At 57.3% G+C, this 20,479-nt stretch overlaps 6 protein-coding genes across 6 annotated transcripts; 3 read left to right on the top strand and 3 right to left on the bottom strand.

Moving 5' to 3' along the window:
• Nucleotides 1-350: 350 nt before the first annotated feature.
• On the top strand, nt 351-2,663 carry BJ171DRAFT_418844 (acyl-coenzyme A dehydrogenase family, member 8; the record flags this gene model as incomplete). The annotated part of the gene is made up of 9 exons (XM_053107359.1): nt 351-561; nt 766-962; nt 1,088-1,227; nt 1,391-1,524; nt 1,674-1,770; nt 1,945-2,056; nt 2,137-2,256; nt 2,355-2,490; nt 2,614-2,663. 9 exons carry the CDS (start codon nt 351-353, stop codon nt 2,661-2,663), a joined length of 1,197 nt encoding a protein of 398 aa, XP_052971254.1.
• A 1,030-nt stretch (nt 2,664-3,693) lies between these two features.
• BJ171DRAFT_576757 (7 transmembrane sweet-taste receptor of 3 GCPR-domain-containing protein) lies at nt 3,694-8,917 on the top strand (the record flags this gene model as incomplete). The annotated part of the gene is made up of 22 exons (XM_053113772.1): nt 3,694-3,723; nt 3,877-4,053; nt 4,191-4,298; nt 4,418-4,515; nt 4,593-4,744; nt 4,878-4,989; nt 5,157-5,198; nt 5,276-5,303; nt 5,418-5,546; nt 5,647-5,720; nt 5,847-5,961; nt 6,095-6,210; nt 6,307-6,333; nt 6,466-6,718; nt 6,824-6,887; nt 6,991-7,037; nt 7,176-7,218; nt 7,318-7,397; nt 7,528-7,727; nt 7,891-8,179; nt 8,379-8,507; nt 8,693-8,917. The coding sequence occupies 22 exons, from the start codon at nt 3,694-3,696 to the stop codon at nt 8,915-8,917; spliced, it is 2,538 nt and encodes an 845-aa protein (XP_052971255.1).
• A 197-nt stretch (nt 8,918-9,114) lies between these two features.
• On the bottom strand, nt 9,115-10,590 carry BJ171DRAFT_564425 (uncharacterized protein). Its single transcript, XM_053113305.1, has 3 exons — nt 10,205-10,590; nt 9,642-10,101; nt 9,115-9,526 (listed from the first exon to the last, which is right to left on the bottom strand). The coding sequence occupies exons 1-3, from the start codon at nt 10,517-10,519 to the stop codon at nt 9,297-9,299; spliced, it is 1,005 nt and encodes a 334-aa protein (XP_052971256.1). The 5' UTR covers nt 10,520-10,590; the 3' UTR covers nt 9,115-9,296.
• Nucleotides 10,591-11,593: 1,003 nt separating this feature from the next.
• BJ171DRAFT_454137 (uncharacterized protein) lies at nt 11,594-13,933 on the bottom strand. The gene is made up of 4 exons (XM_053108241.1): nt 13,501-13,933; nt 13,133-13,250; nt 12,827-12,964; nt 11,594-12,666 (listed from the first exon to the last, which is right to left on the bottom strand). The coding sequence occupies exons 1-4, from the start codon at nt 13,800-13,802 to the stop codon at nt 11,635-11,637; spliced, it is 1,590 nt and encodes a 529-aa protein (XP_052971257.1). The 5' UTR covers nt 13,803-13,933; the 3' UTR covers nt 11,594-11,634.
• Nucleotides 13,934-14,109: 176 nt separating this feature from the next.
• Nucleotides 14,110-18,127, top strand: BJ171DRAFT_110739 (uncharacterized protein). The gene is made up of 9 exons (XM_053105445.1): nt 14,110-14,737; nt 14,856-15,444; nt 15,596-15,680; nt 15,812-16,081; nt 16,164-16,255; nt 16,423-16,583; nt 16,764-16,917; nt 17,141-17,632; nt 17,825-18,127. Exons 1-9 carry the CDS (start codon nt 14,145-14,147, stop codon nt 17,975-17,977), a joined length of 2,589 nt encoding a protein of 862 aa, XP_052971258.1. The 5' UTR covers nt 14,110-14,144; the 3' UTR covers nt 17,978-18,127.
• A 191-nt stretch (nt 18,128-18,318) lies between these two features.
• On the bottom strand, nt 18,319-19,774 carry BJ171DRAFT_418609 (nucleotide-diphospho-sugar transferase; the record flags this gene model as incomplete). Its single annotated transcript, XM_053107349.1, has 4 exons — nt 18,319-18,427; nt 18,600-18,872; nt 19,009-19,190; nt 19,376-19,774. The coding sequence occupies 4 exons, from the start codon at nt 19,772-19,774 to the stop codon at nt 18,319-18,321; spliced, it is 963 nt and encodes a 320-aa protein (XP_052971259.1).
• Nucleotides 19,775-20,479: the final 705 nt, after the last annotated feature.

Consider the following 20,479-nt stretch of genomic DNA (forward strand, 5'->3'; position numbering starts at 1 on the left):
ATCTTTGCCACAATGTCCTTCGCTGTCGCTGCTGCCCGCTCGGCCCTTCGTCGTCCCGCTCCTCTTGTCTTCTCCCTTGCGAGAAGCCGGGCCTTCAGCTCCGTCATCGATGGTATGCGCCTCCTGCACAGTTGCGTCATCGCATCCCCTTTAACTTGCTGTGCCGTGGCAATCAAGGTCGATCTGCACAAGCCTGGGAGCTTTTCTGGCGATCCAGCCGATCGCTGCAGCATCCGGCATCCACAGCCTTGCCGTTCAAGATCCGGCAGGCCCCACAGCCACCAACCGCAGTGCCCAGCTCACCATATTTTCCCATCTGACTCATCGTCGCCCTCTCCAAAACCAAATTGATGCGATTCTGCCGGCCACTTTGCCCTGACATTACCGCCGATCTATACTGCGGAACAGCATCGAGTGGCCTGCCTGAGGAAGAGAAGGAGTTCCAGCTCCTCGCCCGGTCCTTTGCCGACAAGGAGTTTGCTCCCAAGATGCTGGAGTGGGATGAGAAGGAGCACTTTCCAGTCGATGCCCTCCGCAAGGCGGCCGAGCTTGGATTCGGAGGTAGGGCGTGACTGCCAGTGACGCTGTCGACCGCCGTCGTCCTGTCCTCAGTGTGCGTGGGCTCAACAAGCGTGGGCTCAGCAAGCATGGGCTCAGCACTCCCCCACCATCATTTACTCCTCTGTCTAACCCACTTTGCTCATGTCTCCGGCTGTTCTGGACCGGATCTGTGAAACTCCCGCTGGGCCGAAACAAACGCCTCAGCCATCTACTGCAATCCCGATTTCGGTGGAACGGGCGCCAGCCGCCTCCAGGCCAGCATCATCTTCGAGGCCCTGTCCACCGGCTGTGTCAGCACAACGGCATACCTCAGCATCCATAACATGTGCGCGTGGATGATCGACACCTTTGGCGCCGAGCAGCAGAAGGAAAAGTGGATTCCCCAGCTTGCGAGCTGCGAGGTATGCCGTGCAGCCCCGGACTGACGGGCTCGAGCTGCAGCAACGGATGCGGTATCTCGGCTGTGTGTTTGTGAGGGTCTGTGCTGGCCCAGAACTCACTGTCAAGCGTCATGACTGTCCAACAGAAACTCGGTTCGTACTGTCTCACCGAGCCTGGCGCTGGATCCGATGCGGCATCACTCTCCACGACCGCCAAGCGCCAGGGCGATCATTTTATCCTGAATGGATCCAAGGCCTTCATTTCCGGAGGAGGCGACACCGATGTGTATGTAGGCTGCAGTCCGTGTACTCGGCGGGCACCTCTGATACGAGCGTCCGTGGCTCACATCGTGAAGACTGGGTGCAATGTCGCCCTCGGCAATTCCTCTGCGGTCGCTCGGTTTGTTCCCTGACCTCTCGATATCCACCGCACACCTCTCCTGACACAGCTACCTGGTTATGGCCCGCACCGGCGGCCCTGGTCCCAAGGGCATCAGCTGCTTCTTGGTCGAGAAGGGCACTCCTGGCCTCAGCTTTGGCAAGAAGGAGCAAAAGGTCGGCTGGAACTCGCAGCCCACCCGCGGTAAGCATCTCCAGCAGGCTGTACATTCCTCCGCCAATGTCCCAGCTTCGTCTGCCTGAGTTGTGCGATAACCGGCCTTTGGACATCGGCCCTTGTCAACTCGCATCCCAACAGCAGCGACTCACTCAAGAGCGTTCTTCTCCCTCCAGCTGTCATTTTTGAGGACTGTGCCGTACCTGCCGAGAACATGATCGGAAAGGAAGGCCAAGGCTTCGCCATCGCCATGCAGGGCCTCAACGGTGGAAGGTACGTCTGCCTGCCGTCCGCTACGCTTTTGTAGATTGTGTTGCCTCCTGGTTCTCCAGCTATCGTCGTGGTACTTATGGTCTCTCATCTCTCACTTGCTGCCCTCCAGAGTCAACATTGGTGAGTGCTTCAAATCGTCGGCCAACGGTCGCAGAGTCAGTCGGCTCATTCCAGTCTCGTTTCTTCAGCTTCCTGCAGTCTGGGAGGTGCCCAGGGCGCCATCGAGGCTGCGCTGGAGCATGTCACCGTCCGCAAGCAGTTTGGCAGTGCCCTTTCGACTTTCCAAGTGCGTATAGAACCTGACGCCATACCATTCTGCCTGGCTGGCTCCGCTGCTCCGTCTCACACCCTTGCCTTCCGTACCAGAACGTACAATTCAAGCTCGCCGAGATGGCCATCGCACTCAACTCGTCACGCTTGATGGTCCGGAACGCCGCCTCGATGCTGGATGCCAAAGCCCCCGATGCCGCCGCCCACTGTGCGATGGTATGTTGGCGCCGATGCGCATGCTGCTCTCTGCATTCCAGCGAGTGAGAGGTGTGCTTGTTACTCGTGTGCTGTGCCTTACCCTCCTTCGTCTGCAGGCCAAAGTCCATGCGACGGACGAGTGCTTCAATGTCTGCAATACCGCTCTTCAGCTGCACGGCGGCTACGGCTATCTCAAGGATTACCGTGTCCAGCAGTACACTCGCGATCTGAGAGTCCACCAGATTCTCGAAGGTAAGCAGCACCGATTGCACCAAAATGTCCTGAGATCTGCATCACTCCCATCAGTGGACAGCATGCCCTTGCCACGGCCATATTCACAGCTGTGCCATTCGATATGACCACGTTTCGTTCCAGGCACCAACGAAGTGATGCGGATGATTGTCTCGCGAGAGCTCCTGAAGTGAGCCCGGCAATCGATGCGGCTGGCCAGATGTGTCTGGCGGGATGGATCCCAAGACTTGCGAATCTCGTACCGATGGAGTCTGGGGCCGCTCTGAGATTGCGTCTGCCAGTTCTGGCGATGCGTGCGCTATCCCTTTTGATTTGTGGTGCTGCCCTTGACTCAAAGCGAGAGGGCACAGGATCGCTGTTGACAAGCCGTTGTCACAGGCAGGGGACTGGGAGGGCTGGCTATGATGGAGCGAGTCTCTCCGCAGTCTGTAGCCATCCTGAGAAATGCCGGGGATGTCCCGACAATGATATATCCTTGTGCACAACAGCAGACTGGTGCAGGGCAACGATCTGGCAAGTCAAGGGCTCTGTCCTGCGAACGAACGCTTGCGAGCCATCGTGCCAGATCGAAGTCGGTCCGTTGGCCATTCCGAAAATGTCGGCTCCGTATCTGTCCACGAACGTCCGTTGCTATGAGCGTGTGGTCTCAGTGAGTGCCGCTGCTCCGCTATGCGGATGCATAAATGTGGTCTCCCCTTCGGGTGCTGGGGCTCTCGGCTGTTGAGCAAATGCAGCAGCAGGAGGGACCCAAGGCGGTCCGCAGAGAATCGAGGACAGCGATGGCCCGGAGAGGCACCTCTTGGTTCCTGATTCTCGATGCCTGATCGACCGAGGTTCCGATCCTGGTAGCAGCCGCTCAAAGCTTCAAGCGCCACGAACACCCCAGATCCAGCTCCAGAGTCCCAGCCAAGGCGGCTCCTCCAGGCATGATCCAGGGGAGATCTGGGGTGAGAAGCTGTTGATCTGGGATCGACGACAAAAAGCTGCCGCCGACCGAGAACACACCGAGAGCATACCGAGAACACACCGGGAGCTTCTCGTCCTGCCACACAGTCTGCCGCACCGATTGGCTGATTCGATCGCCCCGACAATCACAGGCGCCAGCCCGCATTGCACTTCGACGGCTGCATGGGCAGGTGCAGGCGGGTGCGATTTCGATTTCTGTTTGGTGCTTCTATCGGCGACGTTTGAGTCTGCAGCAAGATGCGCTCGAGCAACAAAACCAAATACACCGTAAGCCTCGACAACTATTGAGCCCACCCAAGCGACCTCTCGCTGACTGTTGTGTTCTATAGCTGCGCCGAGCTCTGTGCATCGTATTGGTCGCTCAATACACTATCCGGCAGCCAGTCTGGCCTTGCGTTGACAGTACGCCTCGTCCTACAGCTCACAGTTGGCTTCACCGCAAGTGTCTGGTCGCCATGGTACGAAGCCCAAAGGAGCGACGCTATGCGCCTGGGTGCCATGATGGCCGTCGATCGCATCAACAACAGCACGTCGCTCATGCGAGACGCGAGCATCCAGCTGGCTGTGGCAGAGGCAGACATGAACTGGGGCAAATCGGTAAGCCGCCGCCCTCGACACGCATCCCAGCACGCAAAACTCGGAGCTCCGTCGCGGTTCTTCGAAGCCGATGCTGTCCCAACAGAAACGGGATCGCCAGCTTGAAGCTGAGTTGCTGTTTCGTATCGCTCTCCCAGGCAGTCTCTGTCATTGATCTCAACAAAGCCGGAAACTTGGCTCTCATCATCGGAGACGTGACAAGCGCGATGAATATCCACTCTGCGGCAGTCAGCTCCTATTACGGCGTGAGTACCCTCGTTGCTGGAGTCGATGGAGCACAAGCAGACGTCAGCGAATGCAGCGCGAGTCGACCGGGGCCTGCCCAGGAAGGCTATCGTCGGCCCTGTCATCGACTCACCTTTAGTTCTTGGGAAGCCAGATACCTCATGTGTGCATTCTTTGCGCCGACGCATCTCTGTCGGATTCCGCCAACTACGGCACTTTCTTTCGAATGATGTCAATGTAAGCATCCGATCCTGTCTCGACTCTCCGCAACTGGCCATGGCACTTCGATAACCCTCATCGATCGACTGCAACAGGGGTGTTCCGAGGGAGCTTATAGCCGTGGCCTACCATATGGGATGGAGGCATATATCGATCCTGTACACGGTCGACGCAATGTCACTCTCGTCGCTGAACATGGCTCTCGAAGCGGCAGGCACCTACAACATGACCATTCTCACGACCCAAGGTGAGCCGGGGTGATACCGACCTATCGACAGCCACCGCCAAAGCCACTGCGATAGGCAGAGCATTGCATATTCTTGGGGGGGGGCGAGAGTGCCCTGGCCCATCTGCACTAACTTGATTACCGATCGCCCCAGCCATCCAGTTCTCCCCATCCGTCAATACATCGAACGGACCGGAGGTCATAGCCACACTCTCGCCCGTATACGAGATATTGAAGAATCTCCAAACCAGAATCATCGTGCTAATGTGGGTAGATCTCGATCTGTTGGGTGATGGATGATAGCGGTGGCTAGTAAGTGAAGGGGAGGAGACGTCGGTCGTCGTCATAGGCTTGGTGCCTTGGTGTCATCCGAAAGCAAGCTTTGATGGACAAAATCCACTAACATAATTACCATCACTCTCTATGTGCGCAGATCCTCCATATTAACCACGGACGACATTTACTTCAGCGCAGCGTGAGTGGCGCTTTGGTTGCCGGATAATCTATGCCAATGATTGCTGACAGTATCTCAACATTCTTCGCGGCTATTAGATATTGCGGTCTTGCCGGTCCTGGATATGTAAGTATGCCAAGGCAATTGAGGATTCCCATTTGACCCTCCCCACTTGGACCATGGACTCATGAATTCGCCGACTGTTTGGGACTCCAACGTGCTCTACTCGGCTGCCACAAGGTCTGGATCACCTTCAACACTATTGGAATGATACCCATTGATCAAATCATCGAAAAGTATGGCGCAGCAGCCTGGCAGACAGCTATGCATAACATTATTCTTCCCAACTACTCTCCGGTTAGCGTTCGCGTATGCTGAATGACCTCGCAGCGTATGTTGCAATCCCGGGTTTGATGGCTTGGACAGAGCTGAGCCAAGCCAGGCTAACCGAGCTGGCAACATCCGACAGAGTAACGATCAACAGTCGCAAGAGTACGACATCGTCCTCAGCCACTACGATTTCTATGTACAATACAAGACGGGGTACGGACTGCAAAGCATCCAAGCTCCTTGTGGAGGCGGCTCCATTCTCAATGATTGCGCTATTCATTTCTCAATGATCACATTGTCGTATCAAATCATGTCTTATCACATTATCTTATCCCTTAGATTCGGAACCACCGCATATGGTGACTACTATGCAAACAACAACACGAACGTCCCTTTCATGAATGTCTTGAGCGCATATGATGCGACCATGGCGATTCTGCTCACATGGGACAGGGTATATATTCTAGCTTTCCGGGACTGTGCGATGGCACTGGGCTCGTCTGGAGAGCCTCAAGCGCCGTCAGACCTACTGCGCGAACACTTCGATATGCACTCGGTCTTACGTCGCCTCCGTGATGACTCTGCAGATCCTGAACGAAACTGGATTCGAGGCCAATGCCATCTACAACGGCTCCTTAACTGGGAGCTGCTCGCCCCAAGCTGTCACGGACACCAAATACGTCGGCTGTCTGGATCTGATTGCGTACGTTTCAAATTAGGTCTCGTATCGCATTGGACAGGCTGGGTTTATCAACACATGCGCTGAGATTCACCCTGAAATGTCGGCCATTCATTCCAGCTTTGACGCCGACCACAATCTCGTCGCGTAAGTGGGTCGTGAACTGGTGCACGTCTCGTTACCGGTGGTAAGCTTATGGCTGCATCGGTGGCCCAGTCCCACGTATTTTTTCGCATACTCTCCCTCAGGGTACATACTGTGCGGAATAGACAATCAAAGCGGTATACAGTGGTACCAGAATGCCTCCGGCTACCAAATCATCAATTCAGTGTTCTCCAACGGGGTCATTCCAAGCGATTCGCCAAACTATACACTAGATCAGCTCCTCTACGGCGATCCCATGGCCACGTTTATCTTGGTGATATACACTGTGGCATTGGCTGCAGTTGCGGCATCCATGCTCGTGATTCTCAGAAACCCAGGGCATCCGTCGATCAAGCCGCGAAGCCCACTGTTCAACACCATTTTGATGGTAGATACTGCGCCGATCAATCGCCTGAGCACTATTTCTCCTGCCATCCGAGAAACACAGCCGCTTCCTATCACCAGCCCTGACGTGCTTGCTGTTCAATCACAGATCGGCGAGATTCAGTTCTTGGTTTCTGGCCTCCTAGAGATGCTGCATCCATCTCCGCTGACATGTATGTGTGCTGTCCGCTACTGCAAGGCCACTTATCTGCAACGGCTCCATATTTGTTGCGGGCGACAGCACATCTATCTCACTTAGTACGTGTCGCTCAACAGGCGTCGCTCAGCCATGGCTACTGAGTATCGGACTCTGCATGATGCTTGTGAGTTCCTTGTTCCTGTTACCCGGTCTATGCATCGCTTGAGAATCGATTTCCGCTTAGTATGCAGAGTGCACTGGCCCTGCTTTGCAGCGCACTGCTTGGATGCATGGAAATTGCTGACAGCCCTTCCATTCAAAGTCTGGTATCCTTGTCAAAACGTACCGGATATGGAGAATATTTGGTGAGTGCAACGCACCGAATCAACGCACCGAGTCAACGCACCATGCAGCATACACATTCGACAGCACTGCATTGGGACTCACTCCATATTGTCTCGTAGACAACAAAAAGTTCAAGGAGCGAGTCATTCCGGATTCCTTGCTGTTGAACGCCACGTTTGCCATCACATCTACAATGGTGGTATGTCCTGGCCTGTGGTGCGCGAGTTTCGGCGGAGGAGCAAGCCGACATCCTCTGGCGGGTAGGAGTTCATATTGGCCCGACTCACAGAACAACGACTAAACATGTCCCATCGCTGTGCCTGTGGCAGATCTTGCTTATCGGCTGGACCGTTGCCAATCCGGTTTCCGTCAGCGTTGTTCACACCTTGCAAACCGAGTACATCAGCTGCAGCTACCTCTCGTCCGACAACGTATTTTGGTGGAGCACGTCCCCCATAATTACCGCAAACGGACTGCTGCTTCTGGCCACGGCCATTCTGGCACACAAGACAAGAAGCGTTCCAACCCAGTAAGTGGATGCACAGATCGTCAGCGCCAGATGAGCAGCCATCGATCCGTGTTGACAGCCAACATTCAATGCGGCAGCAACTTCCTGGCCCCCACTCGAACGCTTTCCTCTGTGATGGACTGACTGGAATTCCCGCTCCTTGCATATACTCTGCCCATTGCAGATACGGAGAGTCCCTTCACATGGGAATCGCTGTCTACAATGCCTTGATCTGCACCATGCTCTGCATCGCCCAGATATACTCCAGTAACAACCTCGTGCGGACCAAAACGATTACCCGGCTGATTATCCAGCTTGTCGGTGTCGCTGTCTTTCATAGCGTGATGGTTGCACCCGTCATCAAGTCTTTTCTGGCGAGCAAGCTCGATAAGGCCGCGAGCAACGATTCGCGGTTCAAGGAGAGCGGCGTGAATCAAATCGAGCCCTCTGTACCGACATACGAGTCCGAAAAGGTACCGTGGTTATTTGCATTATTACGGTCAGATGGAGTTTACATGGGAAAGTGTTGCAGCGACATGCTCGCTCGTGGGATGAGCCGAACATGTGAGCGTGAGCGAGATTGAAGATCGAACCGTGACACCCAGGGACCGCGAAGGAAGCCGAGACAAACACTTGCGCACTATGGCTCGATCTCTGACGCTGCGTCCACAGGGAGGCAGCCTTATCCATACATTTTGCTGGAAGAAAGAGTCGCAGATATTCTCCCGCTGGTCTCCGATCAGGATCAGCTATATCCGAGGCAGAGACTCGTGTCTTGTCTTCACCGAGCCTGGCCCGCCGGTGAGTCCGTTGAAGCACAGACCCCACGAGGCGCAACATGGGGCCGAACTGGTGGCTCTGGCGCTATGCAGCACTCCAAACGGGCATGCTGTATCGGTTGCTCACCGCACTCTAAGGGGTCTCCATCGTCCGGAGCTTGCATTCTGTCATTGTGCCGTTGTACTGACTTGGTCGCCACTCTGCAGAAACTGGGGATATCTGTTCCAGTGTCGCTGGTGTTTTCGATCGAGCGGCTCGAGAAAGAGCCTTCGTGCTTCCGGATTGCCTGGCCGGATGAGTCGTATCTGATCGAGACGGGCGACGAGAAGCTGGCATCACAGTGGATTCTGTTGGTCAACAGTGACATTGTGCAGCTGGGTGGAACTGCAGCCTCTCCCGTCAGAATGAAGACAATTGGGGGAGCAGTGTAATCAAGACCGCGATGCTCAAGACCGAGCGACGCAACTAGGAGCAGCATCACAGCCATTCATCACGCTTTCGGTGGCGGTGTCCGAGGGCTATGAGCCGTAGATGGTGCAGATAGAATGAGGGATCCGTTCCTTTCAAATGACTGTATTCATCAGCAATATTCATTTTTTGACAGCGCATTAAAAACGGGGTACATAGAGGTCTGGAGGAGGTTTGGGCAGAGGTGGGCGGCGGAGAAGGCGTAGGAGAGACGACATCGATGCAAACAAGTCGACATCACGCTGACAGAGGAGGTTTAGTCGAAGGGGGGGGTACTTGGTCGACAGGCACCCGCAACAGGCAAAACATGGTGCGGCGCTCGATTCCGACATCGGCAGTCGCTCAGGCGGTGGTGAAGCCAAAGGTCTGGCTGGTGGAGCCAATGCCGCACTGGCCATATCCAATCCAGAAGAAGCCGTTGGTTCCCCAGGAAGTAGTCCAGGAGTTCTTGCAGAGCCAGGCCTTCTTGCTGTCGTTCCAGCCAACAATCGAGACGGCGTGGCCACCCTCCTGCTGGCTGGAGCGCTGCATGTACACCTGGTTGTTGGTGCAGCAGTTCATAAAGTCCTGGTCTGTAGACAGAGGCATCCAGGATGAGTACTCAGTCGTCAGGACAGGCCAAGCCAGGCCAGGCCAGGACAGCCCCTTCGCACACACAGCACAACCCATGCAAGCTTCGTTACTTACAGACGGTGAAGGCGGTGAGGACAGCGCCGTAGTTCATGATGTGGTTCTTGATCTGGTTGACGCTGCTGAACGAAGCCTGGGACAGACCGCCGGTTCTGGCACAGCCGCGCTTGCAGGTCTGGTCCTGGCCGCTTCCGGCTCGGTAAGGGAAGCAGCTCTCCTTGGCGACGCCGTTCTGGGAGATGGCGCTGGCAGCCGAGCTTGGGTACCAACCGGTGCTGCACTGGGCCTGGCCAGCAGCAAGGCAGAAGAAGATGTCGGCCTCGGAGACATCGATGCTGCTGCCCTTTTTGCTGAGGAAGGTGCTCTCGACGGTGGCAGCCGACGAGAAGGCAACGCAGCTGCCGCACTGGCCCTGGTCCTTGATCGACGAGACCCAGTTCTTGGAGCGCGAGTCCCAGGAGGTCGGGAGAGCAGCCGCGAGGAAGGCCTCGGTGTGGGCCTCGGTGGTGTCGCCGCCCTGGAAGTGATGGGAGCAGAACATGTCAGACGAATATCGGATGTACATGCAACGGCCAGTGGTGCCGTGGGCTTCAAGTCGCATCCGGTCGCAGAGTACTCACAAAGGCTTCGGTAACGAGCGAGTCGAGGGTCTCCTCATCGAGGGATTGCTCGGCAAAGCCCGAGTTGGCTGCGATGTAGTCCTTGGCCTTCTTGACGAGACCTTGGAAGGCAGGGTCGCTGTTTTGGGCCGTGTAGGCATCAAAGAGGCTCTTGGACTCGCCGGCCATGCTGGTGGTCGTCTCAGCGGAGCCAAGCACCTTGTCGAGCGAATGGCGGTACTTGTCCCATTTGCCACCCTTGGGAACCGAGGCAGCTTCGCAAGCCACAGAGAGCGCAAGGAAGGCCGTAACGGCGAGACCAGTGTTGAAGATCATAGAAGCGGTTGGTGTTGGAGGCAAGAGAGAGGGGTGGAGAGCTTGGGGCCGGCCTTTGCGATTTGCAGCGTTGGAAGCACCTGTGATGCCTCTCCAACCCTGGCGGGCGACGCTGGCTTTTTATGCTGGTCCGGCTGCGATGCGGGTATCGGGGGCTCCAAGTCGGCAACCGGAGTCGATGGAGGCGCCGAGTGCCCATGCTCCAAGCTAGGACTGCGGCTGGAGATGACCGGAAAGGCTCAGAAACAGCAGAACGACGCGTGATGGGCAAGTGCATCGACCCACTCGAAAGGCCATGACGTGGGTGAGACGGTGGGCGAGATGGGACAGACGCATGACCGACCAGGGGGCGCAATGGACGAGCCCACCATGCCCAGTTCGATTGCCGGGCTGGCCCGCAGAAGGTTTTCGGTGCCCCCCGGCGTGAGTGTGCGCCCCCCCCCCAGCAGCCCAGCCCAGGCGCATTCGGGTCTGGTGATCGAGGCGCCTGTTGCCCTCTGGACAAACCCGTGACAGGCTCGGTGGATCTTGCGGCGTGGGGCGCGAGGAAAACGCAAGAAACCTTACCATCCTGCGCATGACCCCGGCGATAGTCTCCTTGCCATCGGGGCCATGCCGACGCAAGGTTTTGCTGGCGCCTTTTCCGTTTCGACACTGCCCGGCCCATCCGACCTGCGGAACGAGCCAAAGGAAAGCGCCACCGCGATCATGGGCGGCTCCAAGGGGGCTCCATGCCACGGCTGCGGCTCGATGTGCTGAGCTGTCCTTTCGCAGACCGATGGCCGCTTGGTCTGCTGGCAGAGACGATCAATGCGTCCGTTCCAATCGGCGGACCCGGGCCGCGAGAGGGAGCAACAGTGGCTCCTTCCGGGTGTGCTTCGGGGAGACATGCTCTTTACCTTGGGTGGAGACGCTGGTGGCTGTGCAGCGTTGCCATGTACATCCGCTGATCGCAGTGGATCAGGTTGGGCTTGGTGGCCACGCCGCCCCAGACCACGGAAAAGAAAGGAGCCACCGAGTGCCCTTGCGCACAATCCGCTTGACCAGGCCAGCCCGGCTCGAGATGCTGGTAGACAACAGATACGACAGTGCGTATGGCCGCGGCAAAGGTATATTCAATACTTGATGTGGCCATAGTAGCGAGGCGCCAGGATGCAGTCGCGCACTGAGCTCATGCCAGTGATGTACTGGAGATAGCGCTCGAATCCCATGCCAAATCCGCCATGCGGCACAGTGCCGAACCGGCGCAGGTCCAGATACCACTCGAGCTCGCTGCGGTCTATCCCGGCCCGCTCGATGTTGGAGAGCAGCGCCTTGTAGTTGGACTCGCGAAGACTTCCTCCAACGAGCTCGCCAACCTTCGGAACCAGCAAGTCCGTACACGACACGACCTTGCCAAGCAGCTCGTTGGTCTTGGGATCGACGGCGGGGTTGCTGGCCTCCCTCATGTAGAAGGGCTTGAGATCTTTTGGATATTCGGTCACAAACACCGGGCATTGGAAGTGCCGTCCTGCCAGGAACCGCTCGTGCTCACCCTGGAGGGGGAGGCCCCACTTGACGGGATAGTCCCACTTTTTCTTGAGTCCCTGCAGGACGCTGACTGCTTCGGTGTAAGTGATTCGCTTCCACTCCTGGTTGACAAAGTTCTCGAGCCGGGTCCGCAAGTCATTGTCCACGAACTGAGTCAGGAAATCAATATCGTCCGGCTGCGTATCGAGAATGTGCTGCGTGGTTTGCTTCAGTCCCGCTTCGATAAAGTCCAGCAGCTCGTCGATCTTGGAGATAAACGACATCTCGGCCTCAAGCATCCAGAATTCTGCGAGATGGCGACTCGAGAGAGAGTGCTCTGCCCGGAAGGTCGGACCAAAAGTGTAGACACGGGAGAGTGCGCTTGAGGCAATTTCTGCATGCAGCTGGCCCGAGACAGTCAGATAGACGGGGCGTGAAAAGAATTCTTCCTGCGGGCTCGCCAATGGCTTGGACGAGGGCGGTGCCGCGATGGCAGACTGATCGGATGGTACGAGCGATGGGCTGGGTTTCGTCGCTGAGCGTGCTTGCTCGCCTGCGACAACACGAAACACCTCGCCAGCACCCTCGCAGTCGTTCGAGGTGATGATCGGCGTGTGGATTTGGATGAATTGCTGGGACTGTGTGCGGAGGGTGGGTCAGTCTCCGCACCCCAGACCTCTAGGCTGTTTCCACAACTGCATCTCGTTTTGACGTATCGGCATAGAGCTGGCCAGCGACTCCAAGCGCATCGGCTGTGTCTGTTTCGGCGTATATGCGGCGATAAGGCTGCCGGCCTACCTGAAAGAACTTTTGGAACCCAAGGACGGCGGCACTGCGCAGCCTCCAGACGGCCCCGAATGTGCGGGATCGTGATCGCAGATGGGCATGCTCTCGCAAATGATCGATGGGCAGCTTGGATTTGCTGAGCGGATACTCCTGGAATCAGCCAGTTGCGGGTCTCTGGGTCAGTCAAGCGCCCCCGAGCCACCGTCGATCGAGGAAGCGCATATCGGCCTCTCGATACGAGTTGACATCTTGGTCCTGCATCCGGTGTCGTCTGCGGAGCATTCCGGACCACAGACGCTGGCAACATGACATACACACATTTGGGGATATGTGCCCAAGAACTTGGACTTTGGCCGATTGGATCTCCACGGCCTGGTTCTTCCCAGGGCTCTGCACGAGCGCGCCGATGATCCTGACGCTGGTGCCGGTTTTGAGTCTTGACAACGTTCACGAGTTCGTGGAACGGACGGATAGAGCCAGTCCTGTTAGCTAGTACAAATCGCATCCAGGGGAAAGCAGAGCCAAGGCTCGGTGTCGTACGGCTTGGATCTCCATGAAGCTGCATCGGCGAGGTACATTGCTGATTGCCTCTCCAACGGATCGCTCTCCATGTTCCAGATGACAAGCTCGATTGTTCCGATGGGTTCAACAGAAGTTGAGAGCGGCGAAATGCCGAGCGCACTTACTCTCTCGCCTGGTTGGGCGTCAGCGTCACCTGTATGCCTCGCACCGTCGATCCATCTGCAATCTCGGCAAAGTTGATCTGCTTGTGTGTGCGGACTGTCTGGACCCAGCCGTGGACCTGCACCATGTTTTGCGACTCGTCCGCCTGGTCTTCAATCTTTTTCTGCAGAATATCTCGCACCGTGGCAACCGGGAAGCGGTAATCTCGATGCAAGCTCGAGGGCAGTGGCGGCGGCGGCGATGAAAACGGCCGGGCAAGTCGCTGGACAAAGCCAGGGAGCGCACGTCGAGTAAGCAGCAGCATGGCGCCGACGAGGGAGAGATATGGTCAGGACCTTGTGGGCTTGGTTCTCGACAGCGGGACGAGGTCGAGTCGGCAGAGAAGCAGTGCGCAAGCGGTGCGCCAGCGAGGCAGATCAGACAGACGGGTGGTGGTGGCCTTTGAGATCAGGTCCTGGCGATCGCGCCCAAGAACCACAGCCAAATGCGGACGGCAGCCAGCACGTGGCCAGCCGCACTTGCTGCGCAGCGCAGTGCTCTGCGTCCAGCCGGATCGAGCCACAAGTCGTCCCGGCTAATGGCCAATGGCACTCTCTGGTCTCGCCAACGAACGGCCGATCTGCATCTCGTCTGCACATCGAACACCATGAGCGCAAGCCGAGGCCACAGCGCCAAGATCCTGGATCCGCTGGATCCAGAGTACGACCCGGAGCAACTGTCCTCAAGCAGATCGAAGCGAGAGCAAGAGTCTCGGCCTCCCAAGCAACCGCAATCGCAACCGCAACAGCCGCGCTTCCGCCCTCCTCCAGCCGCGGTTACGCACCCAACACCCCAGATCTACCCGTCCCAGCCATTCTCGCCCCAATGTCCGTGGACAGAGCACAAAGGACCCAACGGCATATCGTACTATTACAACCACAAAACCCAGCAGAGCACCTGGGAGCGCCCCGCTGAGCTTGACCAGCCCCAGCAACCGAAGCAGCACCCTCTCCCGCCTCAGCCTCCCCTGCAGCCCCAGCAGCAACTCCCCATCAACCCACAGCAGCAGCTTCCCATCAATCCGCAGCACCAGATCCAAGCGCATGCTCCTCAACAGCTTCCCCAGCGTCCGTCCGCCCCCGCTGCTACTGCAGACGACGGCCCGCCCGGCTCGGCTCTCGTGGCCAAGGCCCCACCGATCGAGGAACAGCCCGCTGCCAAACCCGACCAAGTCGTTCCAAAGGAACGATGTCTTGCCCTGTGAGTCAACGTCTTTCGTCTCTTTGTATGGCACTGTATTTCCACGTCCCCTCCCATGCCGCAGCGTCCGCGGGCTAACACCAGGATTGGCGGTGGTTCGCACATTCCATCACTGCAGCAAAAAAATCCCAGGGACCTCATGGTCGATCGTCCTGACGAACCAAGACCATGAGTTTTATCACAACAGCGACACAAAAGAGTCCGTGTGGGAGATGCCGGATGAGCTGGGCGAGCTGCTTGGCGAGCTCATGGCCCAGGCAATGGGAGTGCCTGACGACGATGATCTGCTGGACGACGACGAGGCAAGCATCGACAGCGAAGTAGACGAGGATGAAGACGATGACGAAAACGACAGTGCCGAAGATGACGATGATAAGAACGACGATGGATATGGGCTCGACCGAAGCGACAGCGACAATGACGGCAGGGCCGTTGCAGAGAAATCGTCAGCCATGATCCAGGATCGCACTGCTTGTGTGGAAACCGCCAAAGCCTCAGAACCATCGCTCCGTGCAATGGAAGACACGGGCGCTGACGAAGACTTGGAAGTTGGCACAGAGCATGGCACCAAACGAAAGCTTGACACAGACGAGAGCCAGGATGCCACCTCCGATACACAGCGCGACGATAGCAAGCGAGCCAAACCGCAAGAGTCTCGTCCACCCGCAGCGAGTCTGAGCCAGGAGGACAAAATCAAGCTCTTTATGGTGAGTCTGTGGTCTCGCAGCACGGCTATACCTCGCAGCACGGCTATACCTCGCAGTATGGCTATGACTCGCAGTATAGCTATGACTCGCCACACCTGTGCGTACTCTTTGAGGGTATGCGGTCGTCACTGACCACGTTCTGCTCCGCCAGTCGCTCTTGCGCGACCTCGACATTTCTCCGTTTTCCACTTGGGAGAAGGAACTGCCAAAGATTATTCACGATGATCGCTACACAGGTGCGCCTGCTGCCTCAGCCAACCATGGCGTCTGTCCGCGGCATCTCTATCCGAGCGCCGCCGAAGCGAGATGTCCGAGCTACCAGACACTGACGTCGATTACTGCGAAACCCTTTCGTGATCTCGTGCAGTGCTCCCGACATTGAAGGAGCGACGACAGACGTTTGAAAACTACTGCAAGGTCCGTGTGGTCGAGATCCGCGAAGAGCGCAAGACGCAGGCCAAGGACTCCAAAGAGAGCTTCCTCAAGCTCCTCCAGGAGCACTGTAGCTACAGATCCACCTTTGACGAGTTCCAAAGGAAGCACAAGCGTGACCCGAGGTTCTCTGGCGTCGATGCCAAGGAAAGAGAGAGCCTTTTCAAAGACCACATCAAGGCATTGCGCGACTCAGAGCTTGATCGTGAGTGCCGTCTATGCCGAGCAGTTGTGTTCTACTCCAAGGGAGCTCTCGTTAATATGCATCCAATGGTCTGCATCTGCAGGAAAGCGACAGGAGACCAAGGAGGCAAAGGACCGGTTCATGGAGCTGCTCCGAGATACCGACGAGATCCGGCACGACTCGGAATGGTACAAGGTGAGAAGCAAAGATGCTGGCGGTGCAACCTGCCAAGATCTGCTCCTGCTACGACAGGCGAAGTTGATTATAGCGATCCATAGGCCATCTGCTCTCGTCGCACATCTGGCCCCAAGTACTTCACGACTTACCACAGCTCTGCTTCGACGCCCAATCGTGGCTCGCAGGTCAAGCGGCTCATTCAAGATGATCGCCGCTATCAGGGAGTTCTCGCGATGCACGAGCGCGAAGCATATTTCCAGGAATACATCAAGGAGCTGGTCGCTGCGGATGAGACCCTGCGTGTCAAGAAAGAGAAGGAGGCTAAAGAGCGGCAGCGCCGGGAGAGGTACGGCCCAAAGATGTGCATTGTAATGCGTTGGTGCAGCACACGGCAGGACCGATCTGCCCCCATCAGCAACCAGGAGCTTGCTCGCTTGGACGTCTGCCGCGACGATTTCGCCCGACACCAAGGGCGACATGGCAATGCCCCTGCCGGCTGACACCCAACTCCCAATCTGCCCCACAGAGAAGAGGCAAGTCTTCGCGAAAGAGAGGCCCAGGTCCGGCGCGAACGTGGTCGCTTCGAGCGAGAACGGCGGGAGCAGCTCTCGACCCTCCGACGGGATGAGGCAATCCAACTGTTCAAGGGCATCCTTACCGATTCCATAAGATCGCACAAGGTACGATGAATGGAGTCGTGCTGGTTGTGCATACTCAGCAATGCGGCCGAGACACAAACGTGAATGTGCACAAGTGCGCGGGCATGTCTGGAATTGGCGTGCTCGGGTACCGGGCATATTGGACGAGGCGCATCCGACTGGTTCGCTTGGCGTGCCCGGTGAGTCGGTGTTGCGTGGGTACTCACGAGTCCATGCCCCATGCTCGACCATGGCAACAATGCAGACCCATTGGAGCGACAAAGTCACTGCGCTCGAACGAGACCCGAGGTACCAGCAGATAAGCAGAGCCCTCCCTGAGCGCGATCAAAAGGAGATGTTCTACGACCATCTCGACGCCATCTTCCAGAAGCGTCTCCAGAGCTTCCACCGACTCCTAGAAGAAACCATCAAATACTCGACTCTGACCCTGCCATTCGCGGAGCTGTTGCCCATGATCCGGAACGGGAGCGAGACCGAGCGTCTGGAGCTCCAGGACCTCGAGAAAGAGCTGGAGCCGATTGTCGAGCGGTGGCGCGAGCAAAAGATCAAGTCCTGTCGAGCCGGCGTCCACGAAGCCCTGGAAAGCAACAACTTTATCCGGTTCCACATCAAGAATGTCGTCCAGTCTGTCGAGGCGACAGCAGTCGAGAAGGGCGAGGTTGAGTCGCCCGCCGACATCAAGAACGAGACCATAGTGGCTGCACTGGGACTGCAAGAGATCACCAAGGTCTTGGAGGTGAGTCCTGCGACAGATCGCGGCTGACATGAGTGAGGCGAGAAGGGCGCGGATGGCAGTGCTGTGCGAGAAGCCGACACTATAGACAGGCATCCGGTCATTTCGGGCCGATAAACCTTGATTTGCTGCACTCGATGTGGGCTAGTGGATCCTCAATCGACATCGAACTTACAATCCGAACCCAACACACAGGACGACCCGCGCTGGGTCATCTTCCATGTCTTCCCGGAAGAGCGCATGTCGATCCTCAAGAGTTTTATCGAGTCGGCGGTGCACAACACTCGTGCCGAGAAGGGCGGCACCCTCGACAAGACTCTGTCTCGCCATATGGGCGGCCGGGCTTAAAGAACGACCGATATCCGAAACGCCGACCTGAGCAAAGCGAGAAGCTACGCAGCGATACATAATAGCACCCACGCAATGGAACGGAGGCGCCCGTTCTGTTGCAGAATATCCACTTTATTTTGATGGGAATACCCATAATCAACTCTCATCTGTGGGGACAGGACAGGCTCAGAGCAATGGCCCAGTCGCTGATATAACACGACGCTGGATGACCCTATATAGCCAAATGTGGCCCGAGCATTGCTGAAGCACAGCGAGAACAGCAAGCTCGGACACCGACCGATCGGCCTCGCCTCGAGGATGTTGAGGCGACACGAGTTGTCGGCTGCTGCATCTCCGAGTCAGCGCCAAGTTCCCGCCCACATATGCTGCACACGAGCTTCGGGGTCGGCCAGACGCCCGCCTCCCATGTCACCAAAGGCAGTGGCAAGTACTTCACCCAGGCCGGGGCTGGTACGATGCAATTCCGAGCCGGTTGAATTGGAGATTGAGCGGCCCATGTCAGATACCGCTGGTCCAAAACGTTGCCGCCGGATATCGCCCATGCCACCGCTGATGTATCCGGGCAGCACACATCACTCGCGCACGCTGGCTATCATGGCTCGATGCCAATCAGTCTTACCTGAACGCAGTAATTGGAAACAAAAGCATGTCGCCCATTTGGCGAGCGGACGGGCCGTATTCCCGAAGGTCCCGCCAGTCGACACCGTGCCCAGCCATGTACCGGTTGATGACCTCCGTCCAGGGGCCAGGACCGGTGATCTTTGTGACGTCGGCGTGCTTGAGTTCGTTCTTGCTCATCGCTGCAATCTTGTGAAATGAGAGCGAGCTGACTGCGGCCGCAATAGGATGGCCTGAGACCATGGCCATCGTCCACTGGCACATTTGGTTGGGACTGGTTGGCCCCCCCCCCGGACAGATTAATTCCGAGAAGAAGCAACAGGTCGGACAGGTGGCCGATCGGCGGCATTAGCGGGACTGTGCCCAGGAGCCAGTAGGCATTTCACAATCGATCGGTCCAATGCATGTACCTCTGATAGAAGCCCTTCCACTCGTCACCAAACTTTTTGGGAACGTCCGTCTCGAGGCCGATGATGGCGGCCACCGGCTCAGTGAATGCCATGGTCTCGTTTTTGTACATCCATGGCGTAAGGTCCTTGGCATGGACCCAATCGTCGATCTTGCGCAGGACCTTGGTGTCAGCATCAGAGTACTGAGGAGTGGTCGCCGTTCCGAAGACGGCACCGTGGGGGAAGATAGTATCGCCGAAGCAGGACGACGAATCGAGATTGTTGTCAGATCGAGAGGAATACGGGGACCGGCCAAGCAGCGTGCCGCCGGATGCCGCCGGATGCCGCCGGATGCCGCCTCCCAGGCAAAATCAGAGGCAGTACGCACCACGCCCCCAAATTTGTGGAGCACCAAGTACCGCAGCAGATCAGCCTTCATGACCGGGACGGGGAGGTCCTTGTAGAGCTTGAACCATGACGGGTAAAACTGCCGCACCATCTGCTCGGCGTCGTGGTCGGACCACAGGATGTATACATAGCCCGGGTTCTCCTTCTTCCAGCTGCCGACGCTGACACGGACATGCTCGGGGGTCGCCTCGGTGTCTATATCCGAGGTTTTCCAGGTCTGGTGGATGATGCGGGGGATGCGGGTGTTTGGGATGAGGTGGTCGCGGGTGAGATGAGCCGCTGCAATGGCTGCTTCCAGCGCCGAGGAGGGATTGCGTGGATCAAAGTCGTAGGCAAAGTTCTCAAAGGCAGCTGGGTTGAAGGCGCCGTAGGGAATCATCCAGGCTGTGAGAGAATAGTCAGAGAGTCGGTGGATGAGCACGGCGTATTCGGGACGTCGATCGATCTTGGCCGGCCAAGCAAACAGCGGCGATGGTTCATACAAACTGCGGCAGCGGGAGATACAATCCTGGCCTGGCCATTGTCGTGAGCAGGATACTGCGACTGATCAGAAGCTGCTGGCTTGGTGGTCGGTCTGGATGATGCAGGCTCCCGCATTCGGCGGGCCATGCTTGATGGCAGCACCACGAGCGAGTGATAAAAGACAGCAACCATCAGGAGGGCCAGCAGCGACCAGAAGATTCTGCGACCCGTGGCCATGGTGGTTGGCGAGTTTGTTGGGCGGTAGTGATAATGAGAGATGAGCAGGACGAGGGAGCGGCTGGGCTCTTTGAAATTGCGGGGGAGGAATCGAAGAGGGAGTCAGGAGCAAGCGGATATGCAGAGATTCGACCCAATCGATGGGCTAGACGAAATAGATGGGCTCGACAAAGGCCCTCAATCGATACCGCCGATCATCGGAGGACTTTGTCTCTGGACTGCTGCAACCAGCGCCGACACTGCCCGCCAGCTGGGATGGAGGGAAACCCTGGTGGCTGGGGACGGCGGCTTCGGGGCAGCCATGAGACCCTGAAGAACGGCGGAGCGGCGGTCCGATGGCGAGCGGGATGTGCGATACGGGATTTGATATGGCTCGGTGGTGCGA

This window comes from Polychytrium aggregatum (genome assembly GCF_025602895.1).
Source record: "Polychytrium aggregatum strain JEL109 chromosome Unknown BJ171scaffold_2, whole genome shotgun sequence".
NCBI classification, from domain to species: Eukaryota; Fungi; Chytridiomycota; class Chytridiomycetes; order Polychytriales; genus Polychytrium; species Polychytrium aggregatum.